This window comes from Crocodylus siamensis, chromosome 1 (genome assembly GCF_052110815.1).
Source record: "Crocodylus siamensis isolate JL-2025a chromosome 1, ASM5211081v1, whole genome shotgun sequence".
Classification (NCBI taxonomy): domain Eukaryota; kingdom Metazoa; phylum Chordata; order Crocodylia; family Crocodylidae; genus Crocodylus; species Crocodylus siamensis.
This window is the reverse complement of record NC_143395.1, coordinates 205,000,698-205,019,707: the sequence shown is the minus strand read 5'-3', so window position 1 is coordinate 205,019,707 and position 19,010 is coordinate 205,000,698. Positions and strand designations below refer to the sequence as shown.

Sequence of the window (19,010 nt, the reverse complement as noted above, 5' to 3'; positions counted from 1 at the left end):
CCACCCCACCTTCTGTGGCTGGCGCCTCATGCTGCAGCCACTCGGAGCCCGCACAGGGCTGCCTGTGCCTACCCTCCATTGCTACCACTGCTCCATGGCCATGTCAAACAGTCACTGGGCAGCACAAGTGACGCAGCAGAGGAGCAGAACAGCCCTACGTGGGCTCTGGCCAGCTGTAGCAGAGAGTGCCGGCAGTGGGGGCTTTTCTCCTGTGCCGAGTACCATCCCCACCACCACTGCTCAGCCCAGATGGGCAAGCGCAGGGTCAGGGCTGTGCACTTGCCCCCGCCTGTACCATGGGGCTGGAGCAAGGGCACTGGGAGTAAGCAGAGCGAGAGGCAGCCGGGCAGGAGCGCAAGGCCCACGCCGCTGCCCCAGAGCCAGCACTGGCGGGGTGCAGAGCAGGGTGGCAGGAGCATGGGGTCCTGGCAGGCATGGGCTCTATGGAGCCAGGTCAGCTCCTCCTCTCCCTGCTGGTGCAGCCCATCCCAGAACCATAGACCCCTGCCAGCCCATACTCTGCACTCCTGCTGCCCCACTCTGGGCCCCATCGGCACCAGCGCTGCACACTACTTTCTTCCACTCCCCCCCACCCCACTTTCCTGCCTGCCAAACACTTTGCACTACATGGCTCCCATACCCACACACACACACACACACACACACACACACACACACACATCCCCAAACCCCCATATGCAATCACTTCTGCATATACAGCACAAACACACACAAATCAAGACAAAAATATATTTGTTAATTAAATTAAAATATATTACTATGTGTGTTTGATTTTTAGTATGTAATTTGGTTTTTTTCCACTAAGACAGCAAACTCTCTTCCCCAAAGCAGTACTTCCAGGGGCAAGGGGAGGAACTTCTGTTGGCAAAAGTCAGAGGTTAGGGGCTAGACTTCTGGTCCCAAGATGGCAACCAGGGAGTGGGGCACCTGTCAAGGGGAGGGGCTACCCATGCAGCCCGTGATAGCTTGCCAAAATTTGGTAAGTGGCCCTCCACCAGAAGTAACTGCCCACCCCTGCACTAGAGGGAGAATCAGGCAATCTGAAAAACCCAGAAGAAAGCCACTTTCAGTGCCAGTGGGGATGGAGAAAACAAATACTTCACAAAGCTCTAGAGCACTGTATACCTGCTCTCACGGCAGAAGACAAGGGAACTGCTTTAGAGAAAACATAACAGGTTTGGAAGAAGTGAGGTGGGAAGAAAAGCAGCAAGAGGAGACGTTGTCATGAAACAAGGTCTTGCCTGACCACATATTTTTCAGACTTTTACTTGTCCTCATGCCACGCTCAGTAAAATGAATTGGTCATTGCTATTTTAGAGACCAAAGGAGTTTGTACAGTTGGTTTCCTCCATTCTAAAACTAGGAATAAGGGTCCACAGCAAAAATCATGATGTCCTCTCCAAAAACCAAGAGTAGGCTGGTTCAGAGACACATGACCATAGTAAATCTATTTTCTGCACTTCAGCGGGCAAATAAATGCACCATGCTTCTGGTAGATCACCCATCCACTTACTGAGGAGGAACATGTAGCAGAGAACTTTATACACATCCTAGTCCACATGCAGTCCTCTAACATTCACGGGTGCATCAGTTCAGGACTAATATCGATAAGCAAAAAGGAAAAAGGAAGATGTCTCTTCGAAGAGAAAATGATGTCAGAATATGAACAAGGGCTTTTTCAGAACTGACTTTAGATGCTAGTAAAATATTCATGAAGAGGCAACAGAATTAAGTCCAATGTAGCATGCCCCGTCCCTGAAATCTGTGTAGGACATAACGTAAAAGTATTTTTCCTTTGCTAGATCTTTGCACCAGCATTTAGAGCTTGACAGTAAACAAGACTCATATTAAATCCTGAAGGAAGAAGTACCTTTGCCTTTCCACTGCTATACAAAGTATCATTCTTCCCCTTCAAATAAAGCACATTACCAGTTTAAACTTCAGAGTTGGAGTGAAGCCTTATGATCAAAACCTGAATGATACATACCACTTTTTCTACAATAGGCCTCAAACATTTCCTTGCTGTCTTCAAGGGAGGTTTCATGCAGGAGGGGAATCTGAAACATATCCATGACAAAACCTAGTAAAAATAAAGAAAACCACCTCAGAATCGCAGAGAAATGACAAAAACAGTGACATTAAATGCATACTAATCAATGGGCTTTCAGGACTATGCAGTCAATCATCTCATAAAAGATAAGTGAAAAGGGCAGAAAAACCAAATGAACATTTACAGATGAACAGTTATCAATTACTTTCACTTTTTGAAGCTTAAATTGTAGCTAGCGTTGGATTTCTCAGTGAATTCTATTTATCCCCTTGAATATTCAAAAAAGCAAGGAACACACAATATTTGCTTTTGTTTTTTTGCACTTGGAGACATATGAATCAAGGATTGAATCAGATTTTGTTCCATACCTACATTATCCTTTCTTAGGTTATAAAAATATAACATGGGATTTCAATTATACTGCCTTCTGTATGACAACAGAATTGTGATCACATTCTATATTTCCTCAATTTATATGTTCTTAAATGAGAATCATGAGCAGTTATTGAGTCATAATAAGGTGATTGTTTTCCATTCAGGGGAAACTAATGCTGCAGTTATTAATTTCTTAGCACAGCTATTCTGGTCTCACATCTGTTGACTCAAACAGAACTGTTCAGCAACTATAAATACAAAAAGTCTCTCAGACTTTGCACCCAGTAACAGAAGATACTGGGAATTTCCTTCAGGATTGGGACCACTCAGTAAAAGGAGCAATTCCCTCCCTTTATAAAACATTCTGGGTTATGCAACCCACTACAAGTAGAAGATAATTCAGCTGTTTGCGTTAGACATGATTTTCCTTGGCTTATTGTGCCCATACTTTTGTTGGCAGCTCCTAGCAACTAAGTTTTTAAACAGGTCAGGGTAAAATTCTGGTTCTACTAAAGACTGAGGCAGTTAGCTGAAGCCAAACAGGGTAGATTTGTACCATATAGATTAACTCAGGGTGTGTCTACATGTTCATTAATGAGCTTTAGGTAATGCATATTACATCTCGTACCTCCAGGTGCCTGTAGACATGCTGCAAGGCTGCACATCAGTGCAGACTTGATTAATCAGTGGAACCAGAATTTTACCTGACCTGTTAGAATCTTAGTTGCTAGAAGCTGACCACAAAAGCATGGACACAGTAAAGCCAAGGAAAAACACGTCTACTAACACAAACAGTTGAATTATCTTTCACTTCCAACAAGCTGCATAACCTAGAACAAGGTATGTTCTTAATGTTTTATAAAGGGGAGGAATTGTTCCTTCTACTGAACATGGCAATTACCATGATCCAGCCAGCCTCCATGTCTTGTGCATCAGCAACCCTACACTTCAAAATGGCATTGGGGCGCTTGAACTAAAGCTTGACACAAGACGCTGTGGCACTTTAATTAGAGCGCCCCCACCCCCGAAGCATGTGTAGAAGTGCCCTCCATTGTGAGGTATTAGAAAAATACACATTAGTTAAAAGAGCATAGTTTTTTTCTGATGCTTTAAATGCACATTAAAATAGGCTAATGCATATTAAAGCACATGTGTATACATGCCCTAAGATATATAGCATAAACTTTCATGAGCCTAAGCTCACTTTATCAGATACAGTGAAAGGACATGCACAAAGCAGTGAAGACTGTCATGAACTCAAATAGAACCAGGTTGTCATCTCATATACTTACCCAGCGCTTCTCTAGTATGAACAGTGGGTGATGGTTGTACTTTGAATGGCGTTGCCTGCATTACTCCTCCCAGGGAGGTGTTTGGTGTGATTTGAGCGGTATTTCCAGAAACAAATGAAGAATGTCCGACTTTAGGTGCTAGAAACAGAAATGTTCAACAAATGCTCAATTTTATGATTTCTAACTAACTGGCTAGTAGCAAGTAATGTTCTAAGACTATTTTATTCTGTCAGGGAGTACTTGAGAAGGCATTAGGGGGTATATGCCAGAAGGCGAGGACGGAGCGCTGCCACGCAGCATCCCATGCAGATGCTGCCCACCTGGTTGGACGTGGGGGAAGTTCACACAGGGTAGCTGCTGCTGCTTTGCATCCAGCCACCCCCTCTGTCCAGCCACCAGGGGTACACTGATCCAAAAAAGGTTGAAAACCCCTGCTCTAAGTAGAATTACAGTCAGTTTCAGAGATGGGTAAAGCTGGATGGAATTATCATCTGACCTACTTTGACTTCCCATCTATCACAGGCCATTACATTTCACCCAAATATCCTTTATTATAAGCACCAAAACTTGAATTAGATGAAAGAATTTCAGTCCATGGGAGACCAAATAAACTACACTAAAAGCTTTGTTATCCGGCACCTACGGGGAATGGAGGGTTCTGGATAACAAAATATGCCAGATAACTGAGCGGCCCGAACAGGCATCTTTGCGTGTTTGGGCCGCCGCCTGTCCTGCCGCGTCTTGGGTGTTGCTGCCCCTCCCACCATGTTGCCACCCTTCCTGCGGGCCCTGAGGGACAAGGAGGGGGGGACCTGCGTAGTCTGCTATGCCCCCAGGCCATGGGGGGCTCTGCGAAACCAGAAGTGCCACAGTGGGCACTTCCGGTTTCACTTTTCCCTTAAAAGCTGGCATGCTGATTAACACAGCATGCCAGCTTGTAAGGTACTGGTCAACACAGCTTTTGCTGTATTATGTGCTAGATGTAACAGGAGAGACTGACATGTCACTAGTACTCAAAGACCATGTACTGGCACAAAAATAGAGAAAATATGCCTTGATGATGCCAGCAGTTGAGTGACATCCAATACTGTAAAGGAAGGAAGCCAAAACAAAAAACAAAAGCCAAACCACAATGTTTCCAAGTCCCTTTCCAAAGCTGATAATCAGCCTGGCACAGAGTAAACATGCCAGATACCCAAGAAGGGATTTTCTGTGCTACCTCAGACAATTGAACACCCCATGCAATGTCCTCCCCAGCTCTGATCAACCAAAGCAGAAGAGAAAGACAAGAGAAATAGTTTTTCTGTCCAATTGTGTATCAGAAAAATAAACCTTCCCAATGCTTACAGGTTATGAGATGAATCCCCAAAGCATGGAATTTCATAACCACTATTCTCAACACAGAGCAAGAAGTGTTATAGAATTAAAGGAGAGGAGAGCTGGAAAAGACCACAAGAAATCATGTAGCCCCATGCTCTGCACTGAGACAAATATACCCAGACAATGTTCATCAGATGGGTCCACTCTGTCCTTAAAACCTCCAACAAGGAAACTTAACGAAATTCACACAATAAATTAAAGCAGCTCTATGCTTATTGCTCTGACCGGCAAGATAATACAGTATTAGTGTTTGAACAGTTGCATTCAACTTTGAAATAAGATGCAATTTTCTTGCTATGAAGCTCCAGAAAGTAAAATGCCATTTTATGTCTGCTAACTGAGTTAATTTTGTTTAACTATGAAACAAGATTAAATTACATCTTTAAGAACGTGTTAAATATTGTTAGCTCCCAAACAAGAAGTCCTAAACTCACCAAGATTAGAAGCTGCATAGTATATTCCCCCCAAGCCACATATGCAACCTGAAATAGGATCACAATTTCTATAACTGTTAATATACCTTCCTTTGTTTCTGTAAAGCCGCCTATCTTGGGGCCAGGTGTGTTCTTGTTTGAGCGCCTTCAAAGGAAAAAGAAAGAGTATTAGTTTGAAATCTGAGCAAATCTTTAAAAACACCCCTAGTTTAAAGGTGAAGAATTTGCTGTACCATAAGGAGTAACGTCCTTAAAACATCTATTTGGGCCAAATAAAGAATTTTCTCCAGAGAGGAGTGAGATTATGGTTAAGGATCCTAACATTTTCACAAAGATGCATTTCTCCTACAGTAAAATTAATTCCTGCACACTAACAGCACTCTTCACAAAATCTACACAAAAAACACCAGCTCATGCAAAAGTTGCAATACACATTATAAGATGAGAGAGATATTTAGCTATGTTAGTCTGAAGACAGACGAAGGCAGGGCCAGGTGGCACCTTAGACACCAACTGGTTCAGAAAGGTATGAACATTCATAGCTGACAGCCTACTTCATCAGATGTTATGACAAAGCTTCATAGCATCTGATGAAGTACAGTCAGTCACCTGCAGAAGCTTATGCTTCTGTTAGTCTCCAAGATGCTATCCTTGCCTTACCTTCTACATGATAGAATGGATTCAAAAGTGCAAACCTATCAGTAAACTACTGCAAGCAAGAAGCTTACAAGCTAAAAAAGAGAAGCCACAGCATTATAAGCTAACAAGAAAGGTTCAAGAAACCAGAAATCTTTTCAATCTTACAAAGTAGAACAAGAGTTCCTTGTTTGCAACCCCATAGAATATCACATTTTCTCACATATAACATACCCCAGAACATAACACACTTTATTTTTGAAAGGCAGAGTGGAGGAAAACATTATTTTTTCTCCAGCATTATGGCTACATAGAGCAAGGACAGAGCCTAATCTTCAGCTGACTCATTCTTCCGTTCCTGCATAATTAAAGCTGAAACCCTAGCTGCTGCTGAAGACTGGTCTCCATGAGTAAATATATGATTTTGAAAAGACCTAAAGAGTCCCCAAGACTGAAATAGGAGAGAAACTACAAGCAGCTAACAGACAGCAAAACTGCCCTAAGAAAGGTTAGATGGATTAGTGGTATATAATAAAGACCATTAAAAAGAAGAGACAGTCTTTAATAGCTCTGGAATGAAAAACAATAAGCCATTAAGTCAATTGACTCCCTCAGCTGCCTGAATAGTAAATGCAACAGCTGATGCATTGTGAAGCAGGAATCAAAGCAGGGTTCTTTTATCCCAAGCAGATCAGCTTCCTGCTTATTACACACACCCAAATTTTAGAGGGCAGATTTTGGGAGGACAGGCAAATGTTCTATGAGAAAAATACAGTATCCAAATACAAGGAGCATGCTTCAGCAGGACTGTGCTTTTGCAGTACTACAAAAAACCCCTGGGTACTATAAAGAGGAAAACCAGAGTCCAATTTACAAGACAGCTATACAGCTATGAACTTGAACTGGAGTAGCCCAATACAGTCTAAAAAACCCAGAGAATTGTAATATAGTACTGTATAGTAGACTATACAACACGTGTATAATGTTATGAACTTCCAAGCTTTTCTATTGCAATTGTAGAACTTCATGGATAGAATTTCATTTATATAAATATTGATTGATATTTTATATGGCTTGGATTTTATAACAATGCCCTGTATTAAAATCAGGTTTCTAGACTGTATAAAAATGTTAAATACCCATAAAACCTACATGAGAGAACATTCACAAAACATTTCTAAAATAAAACCTACAGGGGTAGTGGTGAACTCTTCCAGGGAATACAATTTTGGTGTCTTATGGAATGTTTCCTTAGATGAGGGATCAAGCTTTATTAAAGCTATGCTGAATTCAGTGACAATTCTGCAAGTTTCTTCCAACAGCCCATGAAAAGTTTTTCTAATGTTTCTCCTTTCTTAGTTCTCTAGCTAAGTGGCTTTCAAACCGTGTTCTGTGGGACCCTGGAGTTCTTCAACAGGTTATCGGGTTCCACAGAGATTGGGGGTAACAGCGTCTGCCATAGGTGTGTTGGGTCACCTAGCTCCCCACCAGTTCACATAGCCTGGGGAGCCAGGGGTAGGGGTTCTGCAGCAAAAGTGATATGAAAGGGTTCTGTGACTTTAAAGGTGACTAACCAATTAAGTTGTAAAATGGTCACTGTGGCATTTGTCATCATGAATACTACAACTTCATGTAGGCTTAGCCAGAAAAGAAACAGTACTAAAATTTATCACATACAACATGCAGTTCCCCCAGAAAACAGCTCCTGGAAACTGCAGCATGTGTTATTTGAAAAACAGTAAAAGTTTCTGCCTGCTACAGGCACAAGTGAAAGTAAACTCTACACGCAACTCAGAGGAAGTAGAAAAATGAGCAGGTCCTGCTCTCTAGTTGCTGCTACTTGGTTACTACCAGGAAAGATGTTTTTTTCTTCAAGGTGCGTAATATATTCTGTGGCATGTTATATGTGAAAAGATATGGTTTTTCAAATTAAAACTGAACTGGAAGAGTTAAATTTAACTGACTACTGTAAATAAGATAACAAAGTTTTGTTCATTTGAAGACCTGTAAAAATTGGGGTCTGTGGAAAAAAAAAAAAATAGAAAAAGATCTTATGCTAATGGCCACCCCTTAAAATAGCATTCTATATTGGACTCAGCCTCAGCAAATGGAATCCTCACTAGGAAATTAAGGTGAGAAGTTATGAAGATAAGCTTAGGTTGCAAGAGAAGCCAACTGAATACTTAACATGTTAATTCAGATCAGCGTAAGAGCAAGAGAAGCTAACTGGACGGCCTCCCTTACAAGCAGTACCAATTGTCTCAGTCAAATTAACTGTAGTTTCCACATATAGAATAAAACAGGTTTGCTTCATGAATTCCTAGCTAGAATTCTGTAGTCCAGCTATCAAGAGTGCTGAGTAACAACTGAAGCAAGAGTTAAAGTCCACTTGTACGTACTGCTGTACAATGTCATGACCATGAGTGAAGTTAGAATGCTCCTGAGTGGGAAGAGACACAGTACTGCTGTTGATGTCAAGTTGTAGTAGACCACTCTGAAGTTCTCCAAGATCTAGTGTAGCTTTGCTTGCATCTTTCTTGTCTGCTGCTTCTGTTAAGGAGGACAGGGTAGTCTGATGGCCAATAGCTTTAACTGGTTGTGGCACAGGACTAAGAGCTGCTGAAGTACTTGGCTGCAGCTGGTCTGGCCCCAAACACCATGAGGTTTGCAGATTTGTAGTTGGATGAACTACTGCCCAGTCTTGTGGTAGAGATGCATGGGGCACAACAGCTGGATGAAGCTTTGCAAGTAAAAAGATTGTTTTAAAATACACTATTAGAATCTTGAAAATCAAGGTCAGTGTTTTAGGTTTTTTTTTTAAACACAAGTCATTCAGGGGGGAGAAAAAGAAGAAAACCCATGTTTTCCATAAAATGGTAACTTTTCCTGATTGTTTATGCAAGTGTTTTTAAATGTTCTTTAAACCAAAGTTGTATGCATCTGACATGTTTTTCAATATACAAGAGAGCAAAATACTTGCATTAATCTTGACTTCCAAGTTAAGTTTAACTGAATCTGTCTAGACTATGATTCAACTGTAAAGTTAGTTTGCTACTTGATAAAGAATGCTACCACTGACTACAGTACATATTTACCTCTGTTCTAGTGGACACAGTCTGCGGTGCAGATGCTTCTTCTGACTTTGTTTCCACTGGATCTTTTAACGTTAATAATCCATTAAGCTGTTCAAATTTCTGATGGAGGAGTTGTAGCTCAAGAAGGGCAGATTCTTTTCTCTTTGCATAGTCCTCCTCCTCTTTTTCTAAAGGGAAAAACATAATACAATAAGCAGAGCAGGCAGTCAGAGCCTATACACGTTTTTCATATTGCAGATATTAGAAACTTCAACTTAACATCTTATGTATCTGATTTTATTTATTTTACAGACACAACTGCAGTAGCTAAGGGCAAGTAATAATGACTCTACAAATTTAAAAAAGACAAGGAATTAGAACAAAAACATACAGCTACACACATCAGCTTCTCAAGCTAGCCCTACTACAAACTGCTCAACAATAGCCAGCCAATTTTCACAAGATGACATCCAGTCAACTTTGAGTTGACCCCAGTACTTTTTCCCCGCTCTGCTCAGGTCCCTTCCAACCCTACAAACTATGAAACTGTGAAGTCTGCCTTCTAGGGAGCAGGCCTTTGCCTGGATGACTATTCTTTGGTTTCTGATCATAGACAAGTCGGGCTGGAAGGGACCTCTAAAGGTCATCTAATCTAACCCCTGCTTGAGGCAGGATCAGCCCTACCCCAACCATCCTACAGTCCATAAACTAAATTTTACCATAAGTCAACCCTGATACAACATAGGCATAATACCCTAACCCTTCTCTCTCTCAAAGTTCCAGCTTTATATTTTTTTCCTGTTTTTAAGGGGGTGGGGGCCCAAATTAAGACCCCTGCAATGAGACAGTGTGGCTGGGACTGCACAACCACAGCAGAGTGCCGGATGGAGCCCCAAGTGGCTTGTCTTGGAGGCACAGGGAGGGGGTGGTGGCTCCCGCAGGTGCACGCATCCTGGGAGGACATGGGGGCATATGCCTCTGAATCTGTATGCGGGGCAAGGGTGGGTTGGCTCAGCAGTGGGGGAGGGAGCGGGGCTGGGGAAGGGACCGCCCAACTAGGGCAGGGCACAGGACGGAGCTGCATGAGGTGTGGCTCCTGCAGCTACAGCCGCCCCTCGGGACGGGCATGTGCCCCCAGATCTATGCAGGGAAGGGTGGGCTCCTGCTGTGGGCTGGGCCACAATGCAGTCAGGACAGGCAATGGCAGTGGTGCTGGGAGGTGGCTGCGGGAGGGGGTGGCTACAGAAAATTGTGGAGTGGCTGTAGCTCCTTCCCAGCGACACTACTGCCTGTCCTGAGTGCAGCCCGGCCCAGCCCCCATCAGGAAAAGCCCAACACAGCCCCACCGGCCATGGCATCCAGCCTGCCCTGCACAGATTCGGGGGCACATGCCCCTGTGCCTTCCCAGGCATACACGCAGTAGCAGGAGCTGCCACCTCCCTCCCCCCCGTCCCCCAGATGTGCCGTGGTTCCATCCTGCACTCTGCCCCAGCTCCCACTGCTGCACGCACCCCCGGGAGGGCACAGAGGATGTGTGCCCACGGATCTGTGCGCAGGGCAGGCTGCAGCTGCAGCTGCAGGCTGGGGCAGGCACCAGGCTGTTCCCAGTGAGGGGTTAGGCCAGGCTGTGCTGGAGGTGGGTGGCGGCAATAGGAGAGGGCTATGGCAAATTTTGGGGTGGCTACAGCCCCTCCCGTAGCCCCCTCCCAGCACCACTGTCCACCCAGAGTGCAGCCCAGCCCAGCCCCCACTGGGAAGAGCCTGGTGGAGCCCAGGCCTCAGTCTGCAGTGGCATCCCGCCCTGCCCCATGCAGATCTGAGGGCACATGCCCCCCATGCCCTCTCGGGATGTACACAGCGGTGAGAGCCGTCCCTCATGTGGCTCAGTCTGGTGTCCCACCTCAGCTGGCCAGCCTCTGCCCCCACCGCTGGGGCCTCAATCTGCCCCCTCCCCCAGCTCATTCCCTCACAACATACTTACCAGTCAGACCCAACTGCTCTCCTGCCCACCTGTGTACTGTGCTGCAGCTGTGCACACACACGTGGCATTTATCAGCCACATTAGGTCTAGGATCTTTTTAAGTACCCCTAGGGGTACGCATATCCCTGGTTGACAATCACTGTCCTAAACTACCACAGGTAAAGCAGGAGAACAGAAGCCAATGTCCTGCTTCTATAAAATGCTGTCAATATATGCTCAAGAGATCCCAGGTAGAGGGCCATGTTCCCACTACAGAGTTAGGCAAACCCCCCCACAGTCTGTACCAGTCTGACCATCAGGTAAATTTCCTTCCTAACCACATATATGGCAATTGGTCTGACCCTGAGCAGAAAGACAAGACTCTCGAGCAGTTTTGATCCCAGCAAGAACACTGGCACACCCCAGTCAGTCCCCAGCCTTGTCTGTAGCCAACACCCAACACCTCTGATGAAGGCTTAAAAACACCCTGACATGTAGGAGAAAGTGGGGACAGGGGCAAATCAGGAAGGCCCAGAAGCATGGGAAATACTGATTTCTGTTTATATATTTTTCCTTTGTGAATTTAAGGGAGTCCTGTAACACTGATTTGTGAACTGCCTTCTTTTGCTATTAGTAAGCAAGTATCAGTAAGCTGACTTATTCCTTACAAAGGTAATTGTTTCCCATGTGCCAAGAAAAAGGTAGGATATTTTTGGGTTTTGCACAGCATATCAGAGGGCAAAATTAAAGTTCTCTAGGTGTTGCTTTTTTGCTGCAGAACACTTACTTGGGGTAAACAGTGTAGGTGAAAAGTAACGTATGCTAATCTACGGTGCCTATGTATTTGTAGGCTTGGTTGGATATTGTTTACTCTTACTGTAAGATCCAAAAAGAAACTTAACCATACATTTAAAAATGAACAAGCTAAAGAGCATACAGAAATTAATTTATACAATGCCCCCAGGCTTCCCTCACTGTCATCAATACCACAGATATATTAGCAGAGACCCAGGTCAGGAGTAGCCAGCTGTTTCAAGTACCAATTCCTACCACCATATCAGGGAGAAGTTATGGACAAAAAACAAAATTGCGATGAGTTAAAAAGGGACTTACTGCATGTCAGCTGCTTTGTGGTAACTGCTCACTTGCACACTCCTGAGTGCTGAAAAACTAAACCATACCATCTTAACCTCAGTGAAAGAGGGACAGGTTACTTACTGCAGGTTAATTTTCACTTACATAAGTACATTCAACTGATGGTTACCACAGAACACCTGACAAAGCAAATCCTTGCCCCCCTTTAATTCATAATAATTTAATCATCTGTCTGTATCTGCTATATGTCCCTCCCTACCCCACCAAAAATACTCTGTACTGTGTATTCTATTCACCAGCAGTTTACAATATTATGAAATACAATCTACTAAACTGGGGTGTTCAATCCCCAGCCCACAGGCCAGATATAGTTGTGGCCTTGTGTCATCCAGCCTGTAGAGCTCTCCATGGGTCTGGAAATTTGGCAGGGGGAGAATAGTAGCATTTGTCCTGCATCACCAGATTTCCAGACCCATAGGGAGCCCCAGGCCCTGTTTGCTGAATTAGATGCCCAATCTCAACACAGAGGGCCAGGCAGGGGCACTGTGCCAGACCCCCAGGGACTCAATTCTGATGTGCTGGGGCTGAAGGATGTGGTGCCAGGCCCTTGCAGCCCAATCCCAGCATGCAGGGACAAGAGGGGGCAGTGCCAATCCAACACATGGACCAGCCCCATCTCATTCATGTAGATTGCAGGGCCAGACAGTTGAGTGCCACTGTATTGAGTAACCAATCCAGTGCCTAGTATTCTGCCAGTTGGGGAAGTATTTTACTTGTCTCATTCTCCTATCCCTTATCTAGCAGGCAGTGCCAATCAACCCATTGGGAAGTGCCGGAAGTCACCATAGAACAACTCATCTAACATTCCCTATTCAGTGTTTGATCTTGAGAATGCCTTTGGACTTCTGAATCGACACAACAATGAAGAAGAAATGAAATAACCAGCTACTAAGTTTCTATCATGATGAGATTTTGAAACATGACTAAAAGGAAAGAGATCGAGAAATACCCTGTTCTTTTTGTCTTCTCAGTCGTTCATATTTCTTGAAATAACGCTTGGCTCTTAGTTCTTCAAATGAGAGTTCTGAGCCTTCACAAACAAGCTGGCTTTTATTATACATAGCAACCTGCTCACATCCACTGGAGGCTGAAGATTGCTTTGGAAGAACTGCAGACTTAGAAATATATGTAACATATTCTCTATAGGGGAAGCAAGAAAGCAGTGTTCAAGTTAATTGCAAAGAATTAATATGTTTGAAAAATAAATCAAATGTGATGAAGTCTATACTTGTTCTACTTACATTTTTTCTACTTCACCAGAAGAACAGTGAGTTCCAGCAAGCACTGAACCCTAAAAAAAAGGAGGAAAAAAAACCACCAACACTATTGACAATCATAACAAATGGAGTTCTGGCTCAGTAATCAGGAGGCAAAGAGAGCCTTTAAACTAATTCTGACCAAGGAAACGAGCACAGATCAGTGCAAGAAAAGAGCAGGTTACATAACATTTGGACAAGAGAACCAGGGCTGCTCGTAACACAGCAGTACCAGTTCCTCCAGTCCAGCTGGAGAACAGTTACTAGGCCTTGGCAACTCTGGAGAAGGAAGGAGAGGAGGCAACCAGAGAGGAGACAACTCCACACTCTCCACAATCCGAGCAGGCCGGAGGAGCCAAGCAGTCCCGGACGAAAAAGCTCTGAGTGATCGTCACAGGCAACTCCATCCCGAGAGGTACAGAGGGCCCCATCTGTCGCCAGGACCCCTCGACACAAGAGGTCTACTGCCTACCTGGAGCAAAGATTCAGGATGTGAAGGGGATGATCCAGGCCGTGATCCAGCCCACCAATCACTACCCCATGGTCCTAATCCATGTGGGTACTAATGATGCGGCCAGGAGAAGCCCTGATCACCTGATCGTGGACTATCATGCTCTGGGAGGCATGCTGAAGGAGGTAGGGCACAGATGGTTTTCTCTTCTATCCCACCACTGAGCGGATGTGGAAGACGGCATGCAATGTGCATCTCGGAGACCAACTGGCAGCTTTGGGAATGGTGTCTCAAGGTGGGCTTTGGCTTCCTCAACAACGACCCGCACATTACGACAAGAGACATGCTTGGATGAGATGGTCTCCACCTTTTCCCTAAAGGTAAGCATGTGTTTTCTTCTAGGTTGGCAGATCTCCTCTGGTGGGCTTTAAACTAGGCTTGTTGGAGGAAGGGGAAGATGAGGGCAGAGGAAGCCTTGGACTGCCAAACCAAGCAACACCCACAAGCACAGCCCAGCCTAGACCAACGAGCAGAACATATAATGCAGGTAAGCAACAGGGACCAGGGTAATGCTGAAAGTAGGGGGCCAGTGCACACATCCTCAGGAGGCCTCAGATGCCTCTACACAAACGCTCATAGTATGGGTAAGAAGCAAGAGGAACCTGGACGAGGAGTTAAAAAGCACCCTGTTCAAATTTGCTGATGACACTAAGATGTGGGGGGATGTGGGCACACTAAAAGGGAGGAATAGGCTGCAATCGGACCTAGACAGGTTACAAGGGTGGGTGGAAGAGAATAGGATGGGATTCAACACTGACAAGTGCAAAGTGATGCACCCGGGGAGGAACAACCGGCACCATATCTACAGGTTGGGGAACTCCATTCTTGTCAGTACAGAGGTAGAAAAGGATCTTGGAGTCATCATTGACTCCAAGATGAACATGGGCCGGCAGGGTGGGGAAGTAGTCAGTAGGCCAACTGTACCTTGTCATGCATCCACAGATGCATCTCAAGCAGGTCCAAGGAAGTGATCCTCCCCCTCTATGCGGCACTGGTCAGGCTGCAGCTTGAATACTACGTCCAGTTCTGGGCGCTGCACTTCAAGAGGGATGTGGACAACATGGAGAGGGTCCAGAGGAGGGCCACTCACATGATCAGGGGGCAGCAGGGCAGGCCCTACGAGGAGAGGCTACGGGACCTGAACCTGTTCAGCCTCCACAAGAGCAGGCTGAGGGGGGATCTAATGGCCTGTTACAAACTAGTCAGAGGGCACCAGCAGGGATTGGGGAAGTCCCTGTTCCCCCGCACATTGCCAGGAGTGACCAGGAATAACGGTCACAAGCTGGCAGAGGGTAGATTTAGGCTAGATATCAGGAGGCGCTACTTCACAGTCAGGGCGGCTAGGGTCTGGAACCTACTTCCAAGCAAAGTGGTGCTGGCTCCTACCTTGGGGGTCTTTAAGAGGAGGCTGGCTGTACACCTTGCTGGGGTCATTTGACCCCAGTCCTCTTTCCTGCCATGGCAGGGGGTCGAACTAGATGATCTACTCAGGTCTCTTCTGACCCTAGAAACTATGAAACTTACCCTCCTGCTAGCTGACACAAACCCAGACATAGTGGGGATCACTGAAATGTGGTGGGAACCCAATGCATGACTGGGCAGAGAATGTCAAGGGCTATAGGCTGTACAGAAGGGATAGGACAGGGAGGAAAGGTGGGGGTGTGGCGTTCTACATTAAGGAGGAATACACATCCTCATCAATTAGCAAAGGGTCAGAGGAGGAGCACTCTGAAGTGCTCTGGGTTAGAATACAAGGCAGTCATGGGGAAAGAGATTTAACGGTGGGGGTCTACTACAGAAGACATTGAACAAAGGGAAGAGCTAGACCAGGAATTCTTAAGTCAGCTCACGGAGGTAATCAGGTCAAATGACGTGGTCATCATGGGTGACCTGAACCTTCCAGACATCTGCTGGGAAGAGCAGTCAGCCAGGTCTGACCGCTCACGTAGGTTCCTAGCCAGAATGCAGGACCTACATCTAACTCAGGAGACACATAGCACCACCAGGGGAGACGCCCTGTTGGACCTGGTGCTGGCCACGGGCAATGACCTCGTGAGGGGGCTGAGAGTGCTCGACCACTTGGGCGACAGCGATCATTGCCTGCTGGAATTCACCATCCAGCACAAGGTGGCAAAGGCCTGCAGCAAGGCAGCAGCCCTAGATTTCAGGAGGACGGACTTCAATGAGCTAAGGGGAATAGTCGGGAAAGCGCTGAGGTCCCAGAGGGGAGGGGAGCCAGGTGTCCAAGAAGAGTGGTCACTCCTTAAGGAGATGATTCGCTAAGCTGAAAGGGAGGTAATCCCAACACGGATCAAAGGGAGCAGGAGGGCACAAAAGCCCCCATGGCTCACCAAAAGCATCCAGGAATGTCTTTTAGCTAAAAGGGAGGCACACACCCAGTGGAAGGGAGGGGCCATCACCAGGGAGGACTACACTGCAATTGCTCGGAGATGCAGGGGGGCAGTCAGGAAGGCCAAGGCGGAGATAGAACTGGGACTAGCTTCCCCGATCAAGGACAACAAGAAGTCCTTTTTTAAATATGTAGGGGGCAAAAAGAAGGTTCCGGGTAACGTGGGGCCTTGCAGGACACGCTAGGAAATTTCGTCGTCACACCAGATGACAAAGCTAACATATTTAACGATTTCTTTGCCTCCATTTTCCTAAGCAGGGACCGGAACTGTCACTCCTCCACTGGGCCCCCCTCAGGCCCCAGGGGAGGCACACCTGGGCCAAGGGATAGTGAGGAACTAGTTAGGGAACTTCTTGAGGGACTGGATGTATTCAAGTCAGCTGGTCTGGACGATCTCCACCCTAGAGTACCGAGGGAATTGGCTGAGGTCATTGCAGGACCCCTGGCACGGCTTTACGAGCACTCATGGTGCTCTGGTGTGGTGCCAGAGGACTGGAAGAGGGCCAACGTGGTTCCCATCTTCAAAAAGGGGAAGACAGAGGACCCAGGAAACTATAGGCCAGTTAGTCTTACCTTGATCCTGGGCAAGCTTTTTGAGAAAATTATTCTGGCGCATATCCACAAGAGGCCAGCAGGGGAGATCATGCTTAGGGACAACCAACATGGGTTCAATAGTGGCAGATCCTCTCAGACCAACCTGGTGGCCTTCTATGATCAGATCACCAAATCCTTAGATGCAGGGGTAGCAGTGGACGTAGTCTTCCTGGACTTTTGGAAGGCCTTTGACACTGTCTCTCACCCCGTTCTCATTAAGAAACTGGGGGACTGTGGTGTCGACACCTACACAGTCAAATGGGTCGCCAACTGGCTGGAGGGTTGCACTCAGAGAGTGGTGGTGGATGGGTCATTTTCAACCTGGAGGGATGTGGGCAGTGGGGTCCCCCAAGGCTCAGTCCTCAGGCCTGCACTGTTCAACATCTTCATCAGCGATCTGGACGAGGGGGTGAAAAGCACCCTGTTCAAATTTGCTGATGACACTAAGATGTGGGGGGATGTGGGCATGCTAGAAGGGAGCAATAGGCTGCAATCAGACCTAGACAGGTTACAGGGGTGGGCAGATGACAATAGGATGGGATTCAACACCGACAAGTACAAGGTGATGCACCTGGGGAAGAACAACCGGCACCATACCTACAGGTTGGGGAACTCCATTCTTGTCAGTACAGAGGCAGAAAAGGATCCTCCCCCTCTATACGACACTGGAACTGAGTACTGCGTCCAGTTCTGGGTGCTGCACTTCAAGAGGGATGTGGACAACATGGAGAGGGTCCAGAGGAGGGCCACCTGCATGATCAGGGGGCAGCAGGGCAGGCCCTACGAGGAAAGGCTACGGGATCTGAACCTGTTCAGCCTCCACAAGAGGAGGCTGAGGGGGGATCTAATGTCCTGTTACAAACTAGTTAGAGGGCACCAGCAGGCACTGGGGAAGTCCCTGTTCCCCCAAGCACTACCAGGAGTGACTAGGAATAATGGTCACAAGCTGGCAGGGGATAGATTTAGGCTAGATATCAGGAGGCGCTTCTTCATGGTCAGGGTGGCTAGGATCTGGAACCAACTTCCAAGCAAAGTGGTGCTGGCTCCTACTCTGGGGGTCTTTAAGAGGAGGCTAGATGTACACGTTGCTGGGGTCATCTGACCCCACTACTCTTTCCTGCCTTGGCAGGGGGCCAGAATCTATGATCTGCTCAGGTCCATTCGGACCCTACAAACTATGAAACTAAGAGAGGCCAGGGGCCGGCAACCTTTAAGGCAGGGGTGGGCAATTATTTCAGCTGGAGGGCCGTTTACTGAGTTTTGGTAAACTGTCAAGGCTGCATGGGTAGCTCCACCTCTTGACAGGTGCCCTGCTCTCTGGTCTTCATCTTGTGACCAGAAGTGTAGCAGAAAGCCCCCTTTGTACATTTCCCTTCTGGACACTGATATAACAGAAGTCCCTTCTTGCCTGCAACCTTCCCGCACCCCCACTTTGTGCATTTCTTTTCCTTCTCAGTATTGGCAGAGACCTAGCACACCCATTGCATGGATGTGGCAAGGCTCAGAGCAAGCCAGAAAGCTGAAGTGGCTTTCTGTAGGAGAAAGCCTAGAAACTACATCTACATATTGATTAAGCTGAGTGTCAATAAAGAAAACAAAAGAACTAAAACATCCACTGCAAAGACTGTAAATATATCCTGATGCTAATTCACTTACTATCCCCAGCAGCCTTTGAGCCTCACTGCCTCGCATTGCATTTTTATATATTTCTCACAGTGCATTTTCTTTCATATTTCATCTGTCTCATCTTTACCCTGGCATTTCATATTTTATACTTTTAAACTCTTAAGGGATGTACTCCCTGCGGAATGAAGTTACACCCTGGACCAGTTAAAACTGCAGTGAAACTGTAATTGTAAAGT

General features: G+C 46.1%; 1 protein-coding gene across 1 annotated transcript in view; it reads right to left on the bottom strand.

The window, feature by feature from the left end:
- BUB1 (BUB1 mitotic checkpoint serine/threonine kinase) overlaps window positions 1-19,010 on the bottom strand; it is a 60,226-nt gene that overhangs the window by 23,063 nt on the left and 18,153 nt on the right. The window contains exons 7-13 of the mRNA XM_090053293.1: window positions 13,619-13,668; window positions 13,327-13,517; window positions 9,284-9,450; window positions 8,588-8,928; window positions 5,639-5,697; window positions 3,739-3,876; window positions 2,009-2,101 (exon numbers count right to left, since the gene is read on the bottom strand). Of these exons, the coding sequence (XP_089909419.1) occupies window positions 2,009-2,101; window positions 3,739-3,876; window positions 5,639-5,697; window positions 8,588-8,928; window positions 9,284-9,450; window positions 13,327-13,517; window positions 13,619-13,668 (1,039 nt within the window). The remainder of the gene's footprint in view (window positions 1-2,008; window positions 2,102-3,738; window positions 3,877-5,638; window positions 5,698-8,587; window positions 8,929-9,283; window positions 9,451-13,326; window positions 13,518-13,618; window positions 13,669-19,010) is intronic.